The sequence below is a fragment of the Podarcis filfolensis genome, assembly GCF_964270895.1.
Source record: "Podarcis filfolensis genome assembly, chromosome: 13".
NCBI classification, from domain to species: Eukaryota; Metazoa; Chordata; class Lepidosauria; order Squamata; family Lacertidae; genus Podarcis; species Podarcis filfolensis.
The window spans coordinates 3,417,336-3,434,844 of record NC_139615.1 but is presented as its reverse complement, the minus strand read 5'-3'; the positions used below and the strand labels follow the sequence as shown (position 1 = coordinate 3,434,844).

At 46.4% G+C, this 17,509-nt stretch overlaps 1 protein-coding gene across 1 annotated transcript in view; it reads right to left on the bottom strand.

Moving 5' to 3' along the window:
- The window catches only part of NEURL4 (neuralized E3 ubiquitin protein ligase 4), a gene marked incomplete at its 5' end in the record, with an annotated part of 56,696 nt that overhangs the window by 9,935 nt on the left and 29,252 nt on the right, over positions 1-17,509 (bottom strand). Inside the window, 8 exons of the mRNA XM_083584527.1 lie at positions 1,392-1,552; positions 4,999-5,214; positions 6,594-6,739; positions 8,337-8,465; positions 9,391-9,566; positions 10,550-10,628; positions 11,430-11,506; positions 13,520-13,718. Coding sequence (XP_083440653.1) covers positions 1,392-1,552; positions 4,999-5,214; positions 6,594-6,739; positions 8,337-8,465; positions 9,391-9,566; positions 10,550-10,628; positions 11,430-11,506; positions 13,520-13,718 — 1,183 coding nt within the window. The remainder of the gene's footprint in view (positions 1-1,391; positions 1,553-4,998; positions 5,215-6,593; positions 6,740-8,336; positions 8,466-9,390; positions 9,567-10,549; positions 10,629-11,429; positions 11,507-13,519; positions 13,719-17,509) is intronic.

Genomic DNA, 17,509 nt, shown 5'->3' with positions numbered 1-17,509 from the left:
AGATTTTATTAAATTAATTTCAGTTGATAAAATATATAAGTGAAGGAAGAAAAAAGAAAGGAAGTGCAAAAAAATACAATAATCTGATACGGTGACTATAATCAGCTACATTTCCATACATTATTATATAGAAATATGAATCGTATTATTTGAAGGAAGAGAGATAGTCTCTTTCATGGGAGTTCACAATACGGTGGAGTCATAAAAAAAATACTCAGTAACATTGATGGCCTGAGTCTGGTGGGTCTCTTATGTTTTTATGGGTTGCAGGGAAGGTGGTGAAGGAAGAGGGAGATGGGGAAACCTAAGAGACCTGATGGATAAAGCCCAACCTACGGATGATAGAGCGGGACGCGGGTGGCGCTGTGGGTAAAACCTCAGCGCCTAGGACTTGCCGATCGCATGGTCGGCGGTTCAAATCCCCGCGGCGGGGTGCGCTCTCGTCGTTCGGTCCCAGCGCCTGCCAACCTAGCAGTTCGAAAGCACCCCCGGGTGCAAGTAGATAAATAGGGACCGCTTACCAGCGGGAAGGTAAACGGCGTTCCGTGTGCTGCGCTGGCTGCCAGATGCAGCTTGTCACGCTGGCCACGTGACCCGGAAGTGTCTGCGGACAGCGCTGGCTCCCGGCCTATACAGTGGGATGAGCGCACAACCCTAGAGTCTGGCAAGACTGGCCCTTACGGGCAGGGGTACCTTTACCTTTACCTTTATGGATGATAGACTACACCAGACTGGCAAAAATGACCGGGAAAATCAAAGATCAAGAGGACAATAAATTTAACCAAGAATGAGGAATTTTTTAAGTTACTTGAAAGAACACTGTAAACAAGTGAAAACATTGGCAGGATTTTAAAAACACTTGCAGCCAAGTGAGAACTATGATAAAAATTGAGTTTTAACAAAACAAGGAAATATAATACGATGCAGTTTGAAAATAATATCTGGGGGAACCATGGAGGGAAGTTTGGGGATTCTGAGAATCCTATTTGTAAAATGATTACGATTCAGGTATGATGTCAAACGGTAAAAGTGAAAATGAAAATTAAAAACTTTTTTTAAAAAAAAGGATAGAGCCCACCTATGTTACCGAATAATTTTAACGACACCACTGTGGATATATTGTCGGCGGCACTTTGGGCAACGAAGGTGGTGTGGCAGCGAATCACGTTTACAAGGAGACTCTCGCCAGCTCATGATGACGGAGACCCAATTGGAAACCGGCCTTCCGATTTACTTTGAAAGAAAAACCGGGCATCCCAGGGCTGAGCCAGCAAAAATACTTGCAAGCCACTCGGAAGCCTATTTTGGCATCAGCGGGCTAATAATCCTAATGCCATAGGAGGCTCGTGGGACACAATTGCAAACAGATCGAGCGTGTGGCACAGAGTTACCGAAACTTCAGGGAATAACCGAGGGAGCGAGGGCCACGTTCAGTCTGTGCCCAGCCCTTTACCTTGGCCACTCCAGCCGCCGCTGGCCCCATGTCCTCTCCGTCGATGAGGATGTGCATGGTGTCGTCAGTGCAGCGCTTCACCCCCACGCGACTCCCCACCTGTCCAGGAGAGAAAAGGTCACTGTCGGGTCTGCTGGGATTCAAGGCCCAAAATACAGAGAGGGTGCCTGGTTGGCTACGGTCGAGGACTGCTTTCCCTTTAACAAATATGCGCCCCCAACGAACCCAACCCAACCGCAGGCTCCTCCTGGCCTCTCCTCTCTGCTTATTTCAAAGACAGCTGAGAGGACCCCAGAGTGTGGGGCAAAACTGCCGCCAAACCAACAATTCATGCTTTGCCATATGGGCGCGCAGAGGGGCAGAGGCTCAAAGAGATTTCCTGTAAAATTTGCTAGAGAGAACTTGTAGGGGTGCAAATATCCAGAGTGTGGGGGATTGCTATGAGGAATTATGAAAAATGAAGTAAGCCATTGTGTCCGCTACGAAAGCATTGCGTTGACTGGGTTTGATTTGTTGACAATACAGTGGCACCTCGGGTTAAGTACTTAATTCGTTCCGGAGGTCCGTTCTTAACCTGAAACTGTTCTTAACCTGAGGCACCGCTTTAGCTAATGGGGCCTCCTGCTGCTGCCGTGCCGCTGGAGCACGATTTCTGTTCTCATCCTGAAGCAAAGTTCTTAACCCAAGGTACTATTTCTGGGTTAGCAGAGTCTGTAACCTGAAGCGTATGTAACCCGAGGTACCACTGTAGTTTCTGATCGAATCCCACAGGCCTCTCCACCTCTGCCATTTGCTTTCTCCATCCTGACAGGCACGTATAAGCATTCTGAAACACAGGCCGGTTGCATCATCAGGCACCCTCAGGACATAAAGATAGTAGGTTACTTTGACGTAGTTTAATCTTTAGATAGATCTTAAGGGCCAGGAAGAGAGTTCACAAGGAGATGGTAAATACTGCCATCCTGTCTCTCCTGTTTATTCCTGTTTATGGCCCCCGGGGTTTTGCTGAATGCATTCCTCCTTTTATTCCTATTTTATTTACTCTGGACTACTATGCATGCTCAAGTAGGAAATAGTTTGTAGTTTTAACTTTAACTTTGTCCCCATGTGGGGTTTTTTGAAATGCTCAGAGGAAATCTGATGGGTTCTTATGAACACTGTGTAAAAAGTTCTTTTGTGAATAAAACGACCTGGGCCGAGGGGAGGACAGGAATTATTATTGGCACCGATGTTGGATTGAAAATAAGTGGCATTAGCAACAAAGTTAATAAGAATATGCAAAAATGAATTGATAATGGATGAAAATATAGAGTTATAATATGTTAAGATACAGAGTTAAGATAAACGAAAGAGGGTAAGGATTTGCTGATTTGATTATTTAAATGGGAATACAAAAAGGGGAGGTGTGAGGAGGCCAAGGAAATAAGCTAATGAGTTCAAAGTTACAAAAAACGGATTTGTTTTTAATTCTTTTTTAGCTATTTGTCTTTTGTATTTTGTATTTTTATTCTTCTTTTTTCTTTTTCATGCATTTTTCTATGTTCTCGTTTTTGTATCTTTTTCTTTTTATATGACCTTTTTTTATTTTGTAAACTTATGCTTTTGTAAAACTTCAATAAATATCTTTTAAAAAAAAAAAAAATTATTATTATTGGCACCTCCTCCCAGTCTTGCTGGTCAAGCCTCGGGTGTATTCTATTAACCAGAGTCCAATCCTTCCTTGCTTTGGGAATGCTACAGAACTCTGTGAGATTGCTTCCTTTGTCTATCTTGGCAGGAAGCTGTAACACTAAGGTTACCAGACATCCCCGTTCCCCGGGGACGGTCTCCAGATTTACAAATCAGCCCCCATACAAAATCCACTGAAGTTGAAAAGTGCCCCCAGATTCATTGGAAAAAATCTGGTCACCTTATGTAACACCCTATACAGTGGTACCTCAGTTGTCGAACGCCACCCGTTCTGGAACACTGTTCGACTGCCAAAATGTTCGACAACTGAGGCACAAAGGGCAGCTGACAAAGTCAATGGAGAAAATTGGGGAAAAAACGCAGAGGAAGCCGTTCAACTTCCGAAGCTCGTTTGAAAACGGAAGCATTTACTTCTGTGTTTTCGGCGTTCGAAAACCAAAACATTTGGCTTCCGAGACACTCGAAAACCGAGGTACCACTGTACTTCCTTCCTGCCTAAGCATCTCTCTCTCTCTCTCTCTCTCTTGCCCCATCATGCCTCCCAGCTGATCACACATTCAAGTCTGAGCTCTGCAGCTCAGACACCATTTTGTACTTTTGAGACTTTGATAGTTATAAACCTGCCTTCCGTTTGCTGTTATAACTGCTGTTTCAAGGCCTAGGTTATGTAAGTAAATACGACTTTTACATCTTCACAAAACAATGTGTGTGCAGTTGTTATTTTTAAGGAGGCGGAAAGGGGTGATATAAGGGGAAATCCACTCTGCCTTAAAGCATTCTGGATTATTGCTTCTAGAACAGCCTTTCTCAACCTGTGGGTCCCCAGATGTTGTTGAACTACAACTCCCACCACCCCTAGCTAGCAAGGCCAGAGCTCAGGGATGATGGGAGTTGTAGTCCAACAACATCTGGGGACCCACAGGTTGAGAAAGGCTGTTCTAGAAGGTTAAATCCTCCTCGTCTCACCTCGTATAGCTGAAGGATAGCTGAAGGAGCGCCTCCAACCTCATTGCTCAGCTCGGGCACTGAGGTCCTCCTCTGAGGGTCTTCTGCTGGTTCCCTCACTGCGAAAGGCGAAGTTACAGGGAACCAGGCAGAGGGCCTTCTCGGTAGTGGCGCCCTCCCTTCAGATGTCAAGGAAATAAAGAACTACACAACTTTTAGAAGACATCTGAAGGCAGCCCTGTTTCGGGAAGTTTTTAATGTTTGATGTTTTCTTGTTTTTATATTTTCCTGTGAGCTGCACAGAGTGGCTGGGGAAGCCCAGCCAGATGGGCGGGATATAAGTAATAAATTTATTATTATTGTTGTTGTTATTGATATTATTATTAAAGCTGCAAAGGGCAGCACTCTGCTGAATTCACTCACACGAGCAAGGAAGGGTAATAATGAAGCAATACATCTTCTCCCAGGGACGCGGGTGGCGCTGTGGGTTAAACCACAGAGCCTAGGGCTTGCCGATCAGAAGGTCGGCGGTTCAAATCCCCGTGACGGGGTGAGCTCCCGTTGCTCGGTCCCTGCTCCTGCCAACCTCGCAGTTCGAAAGCACACCAGTGCAAGTAGATAAATAGGTACCGCTCCGGCGGGAAGGTAAACGGTGTTTCTGTGCGCTGCTCTGGTTCGCCAGAAGCGGCTTAGTCCTGCTGGCCACATGACCCGGAAGCTGTACGCCGGGTCCCTCGGCCAGTAAAGCGAGATGAGCGCCGCAACCCCAGAGTTGGCCACGACTGGCCCTAATGGTCAGGGGTCCCTTTACCTCTTCTCCCAGTGTCTAAATCCATTCCTATGCAGAGGATCCCTTAATCTTCCACCAGGCCTGTCCCCCACACCCAGAAAAACAAAAGCTCTGCACTCACTCCAAGGCGCTCCAGAGAGCACCCGTAGTTCTGCTTCTGGAGGATGCCGTTCCGACGCACCTCGGATCCTGTCACCAGCCAGGTCACCTTGGAGCGGAGGTCCAGGAGGGACGACGGCAGCCCCGCCACTGTGTACGGAGCGTCCAAGGGCAGCAGGGTGGTCAGGCCCACGTGGACAGAGCCCGCCCACTTCTCGTCCAGCTCGTCTATCTTCACCTAGAGGGGGAGGGGAGAGCTCAACAGGGCATGCACAGCGGTCCCAATTTAGATAGTTCTATCCCTATAATTGCCCAAAGAAAAGCTTCTGGCGTTTTTTTTACAAAAGTGATTTTAAACATCCTTCCCAATTCGTTATCTATCATTTCCCAGTAACCTTGCTACAAGACCACCACATACGATAAAAAAAAACCTCCTTTCTCTTTACATTCCCAACACTTGTTTGATTTAGATTTACAGTGGTCCCTTGGTTCTCAAACGCCTTGGTACTCAAACAACTTGGAACCAAAACTCTGCAAACCTGGAAGTAAGTGTTCCGGTTTGCGAACTTTTTCCGGAAGCTGAACGTGCTCCGTTTTCAGGGTTACACTTTTAATTTGAGTGCCGTGCTGACGATTTGAGGGTTATGCTGAGGTCTGTCTGTTTTTGCTATTTGTTTTGCATATTTTTGGGTCCATTTTTTGTTTTTGTGACTGTGTGGAACCCAGTTCAGCTACTGATTGTTTGTGTGACTGCAGTACATGGTTTATTGTTTTCGTTTTATGGATCAACAGTCTCATTAAGATAGTAAAATTCATGTGAAATGGCTGTTTTAGGGGTTGTTTTTAAAAGTCTGGAACGGATTAATCCATTTTGCATTACTTTCTATGGGAAAGCGTGCCTTGGTTTGGGAATGCTTTGGTTTCGGAACGGACTTCTGGAACGGATTAAGTTTGAGAGCCAAGGTACCATTGTACTTATGTTCATATTTAAAAGCATTTGTAAGTCGCATTTGCAATTCCCCAGTCAAATTCAGTTCCAAAACTTAAGTTCTCTTAAAAAAGGAACTGGGGGAGAAGAGGGAGAGACGAAGGGCAGAGAGAGGATCTGGCTGTGGATCACCGAGAAGCATAACAGCCACAGCTACAATTTTTTCAGAACCAGGAAAGAGGAATGCTGTAGCTGAATTTGCACAGCTCTTTCCTCCTCCACAAAAGGGACGCAGGTGGCGCTGTGGGTTAAACCACAGAGCCTAGGACTTGCCGATCAGAAGGTCGGCGGTTCGGAAGCCCCGTGACGGGGTGAGCTCCCGTTGCTCAGTCCCTGCTCCTGCCAACCTAGCAGTTCGAAAGCACGTCAAAGTGCAAGTAGATAAAGAGGTACCGCTCTGGCGGGAAGGTAAACGGCGTTTCCGTGCGCTGCTCTGGTTCGCCAGAAGCGGCTTAGTCCTGCTGGCCACATGACCCGGAAGCTGTACGCCGGCTCCCTCGGCCAATAAAGCGAGATGAGTGCCGCAACCCCAGAGTCGGCCACGACTGGACCTAATGGTCAGGGGTCCCTTTACCCTTTACCTTCCTCCTCCAGACACGCAAGTGTTTCCTCGCGCATGCAGTCCTCACCTCAAAGATCTCGTCCGTCTTCAGTTCCTTCATGCTGAAGACGATGCCGTGGCAATAGCCAGCCACCCGCACAGCCCGGCAGCCATCGTCCTGAAAGGCCACGTTCTTGCCGCAGCTGCTGTGGAAACGGTGGGCGATGCCGGGGACTGGAGGGGGTGAAAAAAGAAAGGTCAGGGGACAAGCGTACAACTATGCCGGGGGACGGAGGAAGGTTGCGCGGCAGCAACAAGATGGGCAGGCACAAAGGATGGAAAAGATTCCAAGCTGACTTGTGGTGGTGGCAGGAGAGAGGAAGTTATCTCCCGCTTGGACTACTGCAATACGCTCTACGTGGGGCTACCTTTGAAGGTGACCCGGAAACTGCAATTAATCCAGAATGTGGCAGCCAGACTGGGGACTGGGGGCGGCCGCCGAGACCACATAACACCGGTCTTGAAAGACCTACATTGGCTCCCAGTACGTTTCCGAGCACAATTCAAAGTGTCGGTGCTGACTTTGAAAGCCCTAAACGGCCTCAAAGGCCCAGTAGACCTGAAGGAGCGTCTCCACCCCCATCATTCAGCCCGGACACTGAGGTCCAGCTCCGAGGGTCTTCTGGCAGTTCCCTCACTGCGAGAAGCCAAGTTACAGGGAACCAGGCAGAGGGCCTTCTCGGTGGTGGTGCCTGCCCTGTGGAACGCCCTCCCGTCAGATGTCAAGGAAATAAACAACTATCTGACTTTCAGAAGACATCTGAAGACATCTCTGAATCGAGAAGTTTTTAATGTTTGGTGTTTTCTTTCTTTCGTTTAATTTGCATTTTCAAAAACAGGGAGCATATTTAACCCCCCTCCTTCCTTCCCCCTCCCTCTGTCCCACTTACAACTTTGTACCAAATACCGCATGTATACATATACCATATGACTTCCCTTCCACACTTTTCCTGGTTCGTTTTGCTTTTCTACTACTCCGCATAATGCACTTGTTTTTAATCATCCAATTTGTTATCTATTAAATACTCTATCTATTTCAACTCTGCTGGATTCACTCGAGACCTGCTAAGCTACGTATTTGTCTGCACTGGTTCTTAAAATATTCAGTAAACATTATCCACTCCTCCTTATATTCCTTATCTTCTGTTTTCTCCTATCCTGTTCGTCAGACCAGCCAGTTCAGCATATTCGAACATTTTACACTGCCTTTCTTCCTTTGTGGATACTACACTTGTTCTCCACCTTTGTGCCATTAAGGTTCTAGCTGCTGCAGTGGCATATAGTAATAAACTATTTTGTTTCCTTGAGGCCTCTGTTGTTACTATCCCCAAGAGGAAACTCTCAGGTGTTTGGGGGAAAGTTTTTTAAAATATATTTTTTAATTCATTATATATAGTTTCCCAATATTCCTTAATTGTTTTACAGGACAATCAAATGTGAAAAAAGACCGCTTATTTTCATTACACTTCCAACATATACCTTTTTCTTTTCTAGACATTTTAAAAGACATTGTTGCCAACCTGGTGGGTGTTAAATACCACCCGTTTGATATTTTATTATGCTTTTAATTCCGTCAGAAGTGGCCCAGAGTGGCTGGGGCAACCTAGTCAAGTTGGACAGGGTACAAATAATAAAATAATTATAGTTAGTGGTCCTGTACTGAGTCCAGAATAGCGCTCTGTGGGGTTCCAGGCAGGGAGCGTTCCCAGTCTTGCCTGGAGACGATGCCAAGGATGGAAGCAGGTGTTCTCACCTGAGCAACGGTTCTCACCTGGCGAATGGATGGGGAACGACTTCTCAGTGATGTTGCTGGTGGACAGGCTGTTGTCCATAGGCCCCGTGGCACTGGTGATGGACACCTGGACGCACTGGCCGTACAGATCAACCACGGCGTAGACCTCTGCAGCGGACAGGGTGGGGGTTTTTTTGGCGGGGGGGGGGAGGCAGAAGGGAGAGAAAGGCTGGTTTAGCAGAAAAGATGACCAAGGGTCTGGAAGCCAAGCCAGATGAGGAACGGTGGAGGGAGTTGGGCATTTTTAGACTGGAGAGAAGGCTATCTGTCGTGGATGCTTAGTTGAGATTTCTGCACTAGAGCAGGTTGGACTAGATGACTCTGGGGGTCCCTTCCAACTCTGGCTTTTCGGACTGATGAAGCGTGTAGTGAAACCTGTAATATATCCGGAGAACAAGTCTCCTTTTGCCCACCTGCGTTCGTCTCCCCAGGGTGGCGGCTTTGATTTGCCTTCCCGTGATTGATCCATGCATACGGTTTTGCGTTTCCAACTCAAGACTTACTGAAGAACATCTCATCCAGTGCAATCTTTGAAAAACAGCTTTGAAAAACTTTCTCCAGTGTGCTACCCTTGCCGTTGTGGTGGCACGGGGTTGCCGTTCTGTGACTGGACTTACGCTACTTGTTGAACGGTTCATTTATCCAGTCTGTACAACGTTTACTGCACATGTAACTTTTTAAGATACAGTTGTACATTTATCCACTCCATGTTTACAGTATCTCCAGGCTTTGTTTTGCACATGGCACCTGAGTATGTTTGCTGCTTGAATGGTTACAAGTCTATCTCTATTCTAATTATTATTCTAGTAAATTTGGTTTTAGACTTATAAGCCAGTTTGTGGTGTTGTTTTGTTGCACAACACTGGGACCTGCCTTGAGCAGACTAAGCTCAGCCTTGTCTATCCCGACTGGCAGAGATGATCCAAAGTTTCAGGAGTGTCTCTCCCAGCCCTGCCTGGAGATGCCGTTGGCGGGACTTGAACCCGGGACAAGCAGACGTCTCGCCCTCCCTCCCAGCCCCTCGTGCCCTTACCCTTCCCTGGTGGCAGCCCCGAGCAGGCCACCCCCTGGTCGACGCCGTTGATGAAGTAGTGCAGGTCCCCCTTGGCCGTGCGCATCATTCCAATGCGCGACCCGGTGGTCAGGGAGTCCAGGTCGCAGCCGTAATTGTTGCGCATGGTGTTCCCGTCCTGCATGATGGCTGTGCCGCTGGGAGGGAGGAAGAGAAAGAGAAAAGATGAGTCTGCGTGGCGCTCCTTCCTCTGCTGTGGGACCCCCTTCCCACAGTGGTCAGGGATGATGGGAATTGTAGTCCAAAACATCTGGAGGGCCGAAGGTTGCCTATGCCTGGGTTAGAGCACTGGTTTCTCAAACTCGGGACTCCAGCTGTTGTTGGGACTACAAATCCCATCATCCCTAGCTAAGCAGGGCCGGTGAGCAGGGATGATGGGAGTTGTAGTCCAACAGTAGCTGGAAACCTGAGTTTGAGAAACACTGGGCCGGAGCGCCAGGCAGGGACCTCGGACACTGGGGTTCAAACCCCTACTCAGCCATGATTCTGAGTGATTTTGGGCTAGACACTCACTCTCAGCCTGGCCTACCTCTCAGGGCTGTTGTGAGGATAAAAAAGGGGGGGGGAGAACTACATACACTCCCTTAAGCTCCTTGGGGGAAAAGGTGAGTGTGGCGTTTGCCTCCTAGGTGGGTCATAAGGAAAGGGTTAAAATGAGTGTGATGTGATTGGCCAGTGAGAATGCAAGGGGGGAATAAAAGTTAGAGTGGGAGGTTTTGAAAGTCAGTTGAGGTTTGGGAGTTGGAGAAGGAAGAGGGAGGATTAGGTGTGGGTTGGTCAAGTTGTATTGTGAGAGAGTAAGAGGAACTGTTAGGTTGAGTCAGATAGACAGTTGGAATAATCAGTTTGGAGTTGTTAGGAACGGAGATTAATAAACCAACAAGAGAAAAATAAACCGAAACCATACGCTTGTTCCTGCGTTTAAAAATAAACTTGATTATTTGTTAATGTTAACAATTATCTGGACTCCGTGTGTCCCCGTGAGAAGCGGGGTGGTGGCAGCGAAGAAAGCAATCGCAGTGGTGGCACAGGGTCAATAGACCGTCAAACGTCCGGGGGCCCTGTGTGTGATCGCCACAGTGAGACATCAACAAAACACATAATAATAATTATTACTCACCTTAGCATCCACGTGTCGTAATCGATATCGGTCATTGTGTTGGGGAACTCCAGGTCCTCTGGACGGATGGCAGTGACCCCTAGGAAGGGGGGGAAGGGAGAAGGGGGGGTTAAAGAAGTGTAGTGATCAGGTGGGATTGCTATGAGAAATTAGAAAAAATACAGAGCGAGCCATTTGTGTCAGCACTGAAAGCATTGCGTTGACTGGCTTTGAGACATTTTGATATGATTTTTCATCAATCCATACCTCTGCATCCCTGTCCTATTTCTCTTGCTTAGCAAGTCACGTACACAGCCCAGTTGCTTCATCAGGCACCCTCAGTGCATAAAGATAGTAGGTTACTTTGATGTAGTTTAATCTTTAGATAGATCATACGGGCCAGGACGCGGGTGGCGCTGTGGGTTAAACCACTGAGCCTAGGACTTGCCGAAGGTCGGCGGTTTGAATCCCCGCGACGGGGTGAGCTCCCGTTGCTCTGCCCCAGCTCCTGCCAACCTAGCAGTTCGAAAGCACGTCCAAGTGCTAGTAGATAAATAGGTACCGCTCCGGCGGGAAGGTAAACGGCGTTTCTGTGCGCTGCTCTGGTTCGCCAGAAGCGGCTTAGTCATGCTGGCCACATGACCCGGAAGCTGTACGCCGACTCCCTCGGCCTGTAAAGCGAGATGAGCGCCGCAACCCCAGAGTCGGACACGAATGGACCTAGTGGTCAGGGGTCCCTTTACCTTTTTACCCAGAGTTTTGCTGGTTCAAGCCTCTGTGTGTTATTAATCAGAGTCTAATCCTTCCTTTGCTTTGGGAATGACACAAGAAGAGTCAACGCCCCTCCAAGGGAAGAAAGAGAGGCTATTGTGCTCCTTTTCGACCTCCCTGTATTCCTCACCTGCTTCGATGGAGCCAGACCAGCGATCCACCATCTTCTGAATGACGATCTCAAAGAGCTCCCCGTCTCGGAGGGGCCTGCAGTGGAATAAAAGGAGGGTCCTCCATAAGAACTCTTTCCAGAGAAGCTCTGGCAAGAAGCAAAACAACTTGGTTTAACTGTATACAACTGGAGCAACGGACAAGGAAGTGGTTAAGGGAAAAGAAGAACTGCAAAGAATAAACAAAATTTGAAAGAAAAGACTATAAAAAGGGGAGATAAAGAAGAAAATATAGTTATAAAAGGGGAAACCAGTGAAATTTATAAAATATTAGTAGAAATGGAGGAGTAACAAGATCAATTAAAAGAGGTGTGGGAGAATGTGGGAGAATCGTACATTGCAAAATGTTGTCTATAAGGATAAAAGAAAATTATTATGAATTAGTTTGGAGATGGCATTTAACACCAGTCAGATTAAATCACACAAACAAGGAATATTCGGTGTTATGTTGGAGGGGATGCCAGGAAACTGGGACTTATGTTCACATGTGGTGGGGGTGTAAATATGTACATTTTTTCTGGCAAAGGGTTTTAAGGAGAAAACAGAAATCACTGAGATAAAGCTGACCCAGAGCCCAGAGGCAGCATTATTTTCGAATTACGATGGGGTGGAAGGTTCGCAGGCTATGAAGGAATTGCTCACAAATTTATTGACGGCTGCACAAGTTATTATAGCTAGGAAGCGGAAGGCGCAAGGGGAATATAAAATGGAAGAATGGTATAAAGAGGTGTGGGATATAGCTATTAATTATAAATTAACATGTGCTGTTAAGGTAAGATGGGGAATACGCAGGAGAATTGATTTTGAGGGTACTGTATACGGAAGGTGTTTGTAGAATTTGTAGTGTCAAAAAGGAAAGGAGTCAAACCACCGGAAGAGGTGTTGAGATTTTGGGAGGTTGGGTGATTACAATGGAATGGTCTCAGTGGTGGGGTGCACATTTTCATTCTTATTTATTTATGATTAATTCTTTGCCAAAATAAAAAATGAAATTGAAAAATAGAAAAGGGGGAAAGAAAAGAATCATAGAATCATAGAATTGGAAGGCGCTCCAAGGATCCTCTAGTCCAGGCATGTCTACCTACTTATGATAAATTAACATGAGCCATTAAAGTAAGAAGGGGAAGAATAAAGAATAAAGTAAGAAGGGGAATACGCAGGAGGAATGATTTTGAGGGGATATGGAGAGTGTTTGTAGAATTTGTACTGTTAAAATGGAAAGGGGTCGAACCATCTCAAGAGGTGTTGAAATTTTGGGAAGTTGGTGCCCAAAGATGGAAGGAGGATAATCTACCTACAAACAAATGGCAGATAAAGATGATGGACTACGCCAAATTGGCGAAAATGACCAGGAAAATCAGAGATCAAGAGGACAATAAATTTAACCAAGAATGGGGAACTTTTTTAAGAATACTGTAAGAACACTGTAAAGAAGTGAAAACAGCAGGATTTTGAAAACACTTGCAATGAAGAGAGAATATGACCAAAAAAATGAGTTTTAAGACAATATGGAGAATAAGATATGATGCAGTTTGAAAAGCATATCTGGGGAAACCATGGAAGAGGGGGAGGGAAGTTCAGGGATTCTGAGAATCCTATTTCTAAAATGATTGTGATTTATGGATGATGCTAAAAGCTAAAAGTGAAAATGAATTTTAAAAAATGTTTTTTAAAAAATTCGGGGGGGGGGGCGAGTTGGATAGTTGCAATGGGGATGGGGTGCACATTTTTATTCTTATTTATTTATTCTTATTACTTTGTCAAAACAAAAAATAAAATGATATAAAAAATAACTCTTTCCTGTAACATTAAACCACAGTTTAGCGTTACAGCCAAACACATCCACCAGCCAAAGCCGTTCTTGACATGTACAGAAAATAGTCCTGCTATTTAGACTTGGAACTCTTATTATAAAAGTTTTGCTGGGTGCAAACCGCTTCCTGTGCTTCTAAGCCTCAGGTTGCGGCACGATTCCCCGAAAAGAGGTGCATAGTTTTGGGACTGGCAGGGAAAGAGAAGCGCCGCTGCCTGCCTCCGCTTGTCCACTGACCGGTTCGAGATGACGATGGCGTCGTTGAACTCGCTCCGGCAATTCTGCCGCAGCGCCGTGCGCCCGCCGTTGGTGATGACGGCGTTGTTCCCGTGCAGGTGGTGGAAACGCAGGTCGCTCCCGGAGGCCACTGAGGACGGGCTGCTGGGAGACAGCTGGTTGTTGCCTTCCGATAGGTCGTCGGGGAGCGGAAGGAGATCTGGGGGAGAAAGGGCAGAAGGGGAGGAGGTCAATTTTCTGTTTTACAATTCAGAATACAGTGGTGCCTCGCAAGACGAAATTAATTCGTTCCGCAAGTTTTTTCTTCTTGCAAGTTTTTCGTCTTGCGAAGCACGGTTTCCCATAGGAATGCATTGAAAATCAATTAATGCGTTCCTATGGAGACCGCTTGCCAGGCTGGCGGTGCGGAGAAGGGCTTTTCTCCCCACCGCAAGCCTTCAGGACAGGTACGGGAACAGAGGGGAAGGCGCGCAGCGCTTCTCCTCTGTTCCCGGGGCTTGCGGTGGGAGGAGGGTTTTTCCTCCCCACCGCCAACATTCAGAACAGCATTCTGAATGTTGGCGGTGGGAAGGAAAACCCTCCTCCCACCGCAAGTCTTCAGGACAGCCATCCGAAGGCTGGCGCGGGGAGAAGGTCTCTCCGCCCCACCGCCAGCCTTCGGAGGAGGTCCGAGGACAGTGGGGAAGACGCACTGCACTTCCCCGCTGTCCTGGAGATTTCCCTATGGGCTTTCGTCTTGCGAAGGAAGCCCATAGGGAAATTCGTTTTGCGAAGCGCCTCCAAAACGGAAAACCCTTTCATCTAGCGGGTTTTTCATCTTGCGAGGCGTTCGTCTTGCGGGGCACCGCTGTACTCATTTAAACATCCTTAAAACATCAACGACTTCCCTTCTTCTCTTTCCATGGCTCATTTTCCATATCATTAAATCCCTGCATATTTTACATAAACCAAACCATTCACTATTCCATTATCACACCCATCAAAACTCATTTACACTGTTGAATTTATCTTAATGCTGCCAACGTTTTCAAGTGTGCACAATTTCCCCCTAATAATAATAATAATAAGAAGAAGAAGAATAATAATAACAACAATAATTTTTATTTATACCCCGCCCTCCCCAGCCAGAGCCAGGCTCAGGGCAGCTAACACCAATATAATTGCAATAAAAACATAATAGAAAGGGGGGGCAATTTAAAATACAGGTTAAAATACAATTTAAAATGCAGCCTCATTTTAAGAGTTGCTCATAGATCAAAACCATAAGGGGAGGGAAACATAAGGGTCAAACTGAGTCCAAACCAAAGGCCAGGTAGAACAGCTCTGTCTTGCAGGCCCTGCAGAAAGATGTCAAGTCCCGCAGGGCCCTGGTCTCTTGTGACAGAGCATTCCATCAAGTTGGGGCCACGGCCGAAAAGGCCCTGGCCCTAGTTGAGACCAATCTAACCACCTTACGACTTGGGACCTTCAAATAAATATTTTCCAGTCTGCTCTAAACGTATGTTCTTCTGGTTCTCTTATTCTATATGTTAAGTCTGCAAGCTGCGCATATTCCATCATATTGCTATTCTTCTTTGGTTGGGACCTCGCTCATTTTCCATTTTGGGGCTAACAAAACCAGGCTGCAGTAGTGGCATACATAAATAACCTTTTTTGATGCCTGGGAATTTCCATCTGAATTATCCCCAACAAAAAAGACTACGGGCTGTTTTTTTTTTTGGAAAAGTGCTTTTGAACATGTTTTTCAATTCATTATGGACTATTTCCCGATACTCTTTTACCCTTTCACAGGTCCACCACATATGAAAGAACATTCCCTCAACCTCATTGCATCTCCAGCGCTTATCTGGTTCAGTTTTATACATCTTAGCAAGCCTTGTTGTTGTTGTTTAGTCATGTCCGACTCTTGGTGACCCCCTGGACCAGAGCACGCCAGGCACTCCTGTCTTCCACTGCCTCCTGCAGTTTGGTCAGACTCATGTTTGTAGCTTCGAGAACACTGTCCCACCATCTCGTCCTCTGTCGTTCCCTTCTCCTTGTGCCCTCCATCTTTCCCAACATCAGGGTCTTTTCCAGGGAGTCTTCTCTTCTCATGAGGTGGCCAAAGTCTTGGAGCCTCAGCTTCAGGATCTGTCCTTCCAGGGAGCACTCAGGGCTGATTTCCTTCAGAATGGAGAGGTCTGATCTTCTTGCAGTCCATGGGACTCTCCAGAGTCTCCTCCAGCACCAGAATTCAAAAGCATCCATTCTTCGGCCATCAGCCTTCTATATGGTCCAGCTCTCACTTCCATACATCACTACTGGGAAAACCAGAGCTTTAACTATACGGACCTTTGTTGGCAAGGTGATGTCTCTGCTTTTTAAGATGCTGTCTAGGTTTGTCATTGCTTTTCTCCCAAGAAGCAGGCGTCTTTTAATTTCATGACTGCTGTCACCATCTGTAGTGATCATGGAGCCCAAGAAAAACTTGGATTACTGTGATGCTAAAAGGTCTGCCTTGGATTCGTATCAAGATCATTCTATCATTTTTGAGATTGCATCCCAGTACAGCTTTCGCCACTCTTTTGTTGACTATGAGGGCCACTCCATTTCTTTTACGGGATTCTTGCCCACAGTAGTAGAAATGATGGTCATCCAAACTGAATTCGCCCATTCCCATCCATTTTAGTTCAAAGATGCCCAGGATGTCAATATTTATTCTTGCCATCTCATTTTTGACAACATCCAACTTACCAAGGTTCATGGTTCTTACATTCCAGGTTCCTATGCAATATTTTTCTTTACAGCATTGGACTTTCTTTTCGCTTCCAGGCATATCCGCAACTGAGCGTCCTTTCGGCTTTGGCCCAGCCGCTTCATCAGCTCTGGATCTACTTGTACTTGTCCTCCGCTCTTCCCCAGTAGCATGTTGGACGCCTTCCGACCTGAGGGGCTCATCTTCCAGCGTCATAACTTTTATATGCCTGTTGCCTTTGTCCATGGAGTTTTCTTGGCAGGGATACTGGAGTGGCTTGCCGGTTCCTCCTCCAGGTGGATCACGTTTGGTCAAAACTCTCCACTATGACCTGTTCATCTTGGGTTCCCTGCTCAGCATACAGTGGTGCCCCGCAAGACGAATGCCTCGCAAGACGGAAAACTCGCTAGACGAAAGGGTTTTCCGTTTTTCGAGCTGCTTCGCAAGACGAATTTCCCTATGGGCTTGCTTCACAAGACGAAAACGTCTTGCAAGCTTGTTTCCTTTTTCTTAACACAGTTAATACAGTTGCGACTTGACTTCGAGGAGCAACTCATAGAACGCAGTGTACATAGTAGCCTTTTTTGAGGTTTTTAAAGACTTTGGTGGTTTTTGAAGCTTTTCCAAAACTTCTTTTGCAGCCGTTTGGTAAGTTAAGCTTTTAAAACTTTTTTGGGGGGTTTTGGATTTTGGGTTGGGGTGTTTGCAATTCAAGGACTTGGTGTTGGGGAGGGGTTTGCAAGAATCTGGAAGCTTGTGTGTTTGTTTTCTGCATTTTTATGATTTTTTGTGACCATTGGGCCACTCTGCTGTTTTTTAAAAAAAAATCTGGATTTGAATTTCTGTGTGCTGGGTGGCTGGGGGAACAGTTGGGGAGGGGTTTGCAAGAATCTGGAAGCTTGTGGGTTTTTTTCTGCATTTTTATGATTTTCTGTGACCATTGGGCCACTCTGCTGTTTTTAAAAAAATTTCTGGGTTTGAATTTTGAAATGCTCTTCACAGTATGTGTGACTTTAAAGAGCACTTAATAAACTCTTGTTGTACCAAATTTGGCTTTGTTTGGACTTTTTTTGACCATAGGAACGCATTAATTGATTTTCAAGGCATTCCTATGGGATTTCGTGCTTCGCAAGACGAAAAATTCGCTAGACGAAAAAATTCGCGGAACGAATTAATTTCGTCTTGCGAGGCACCACTGTAGTTCATAGCTTCTCTGGGTTATTCAAGCCCCTTCGCCACGGCAAGGCAGTGATCCG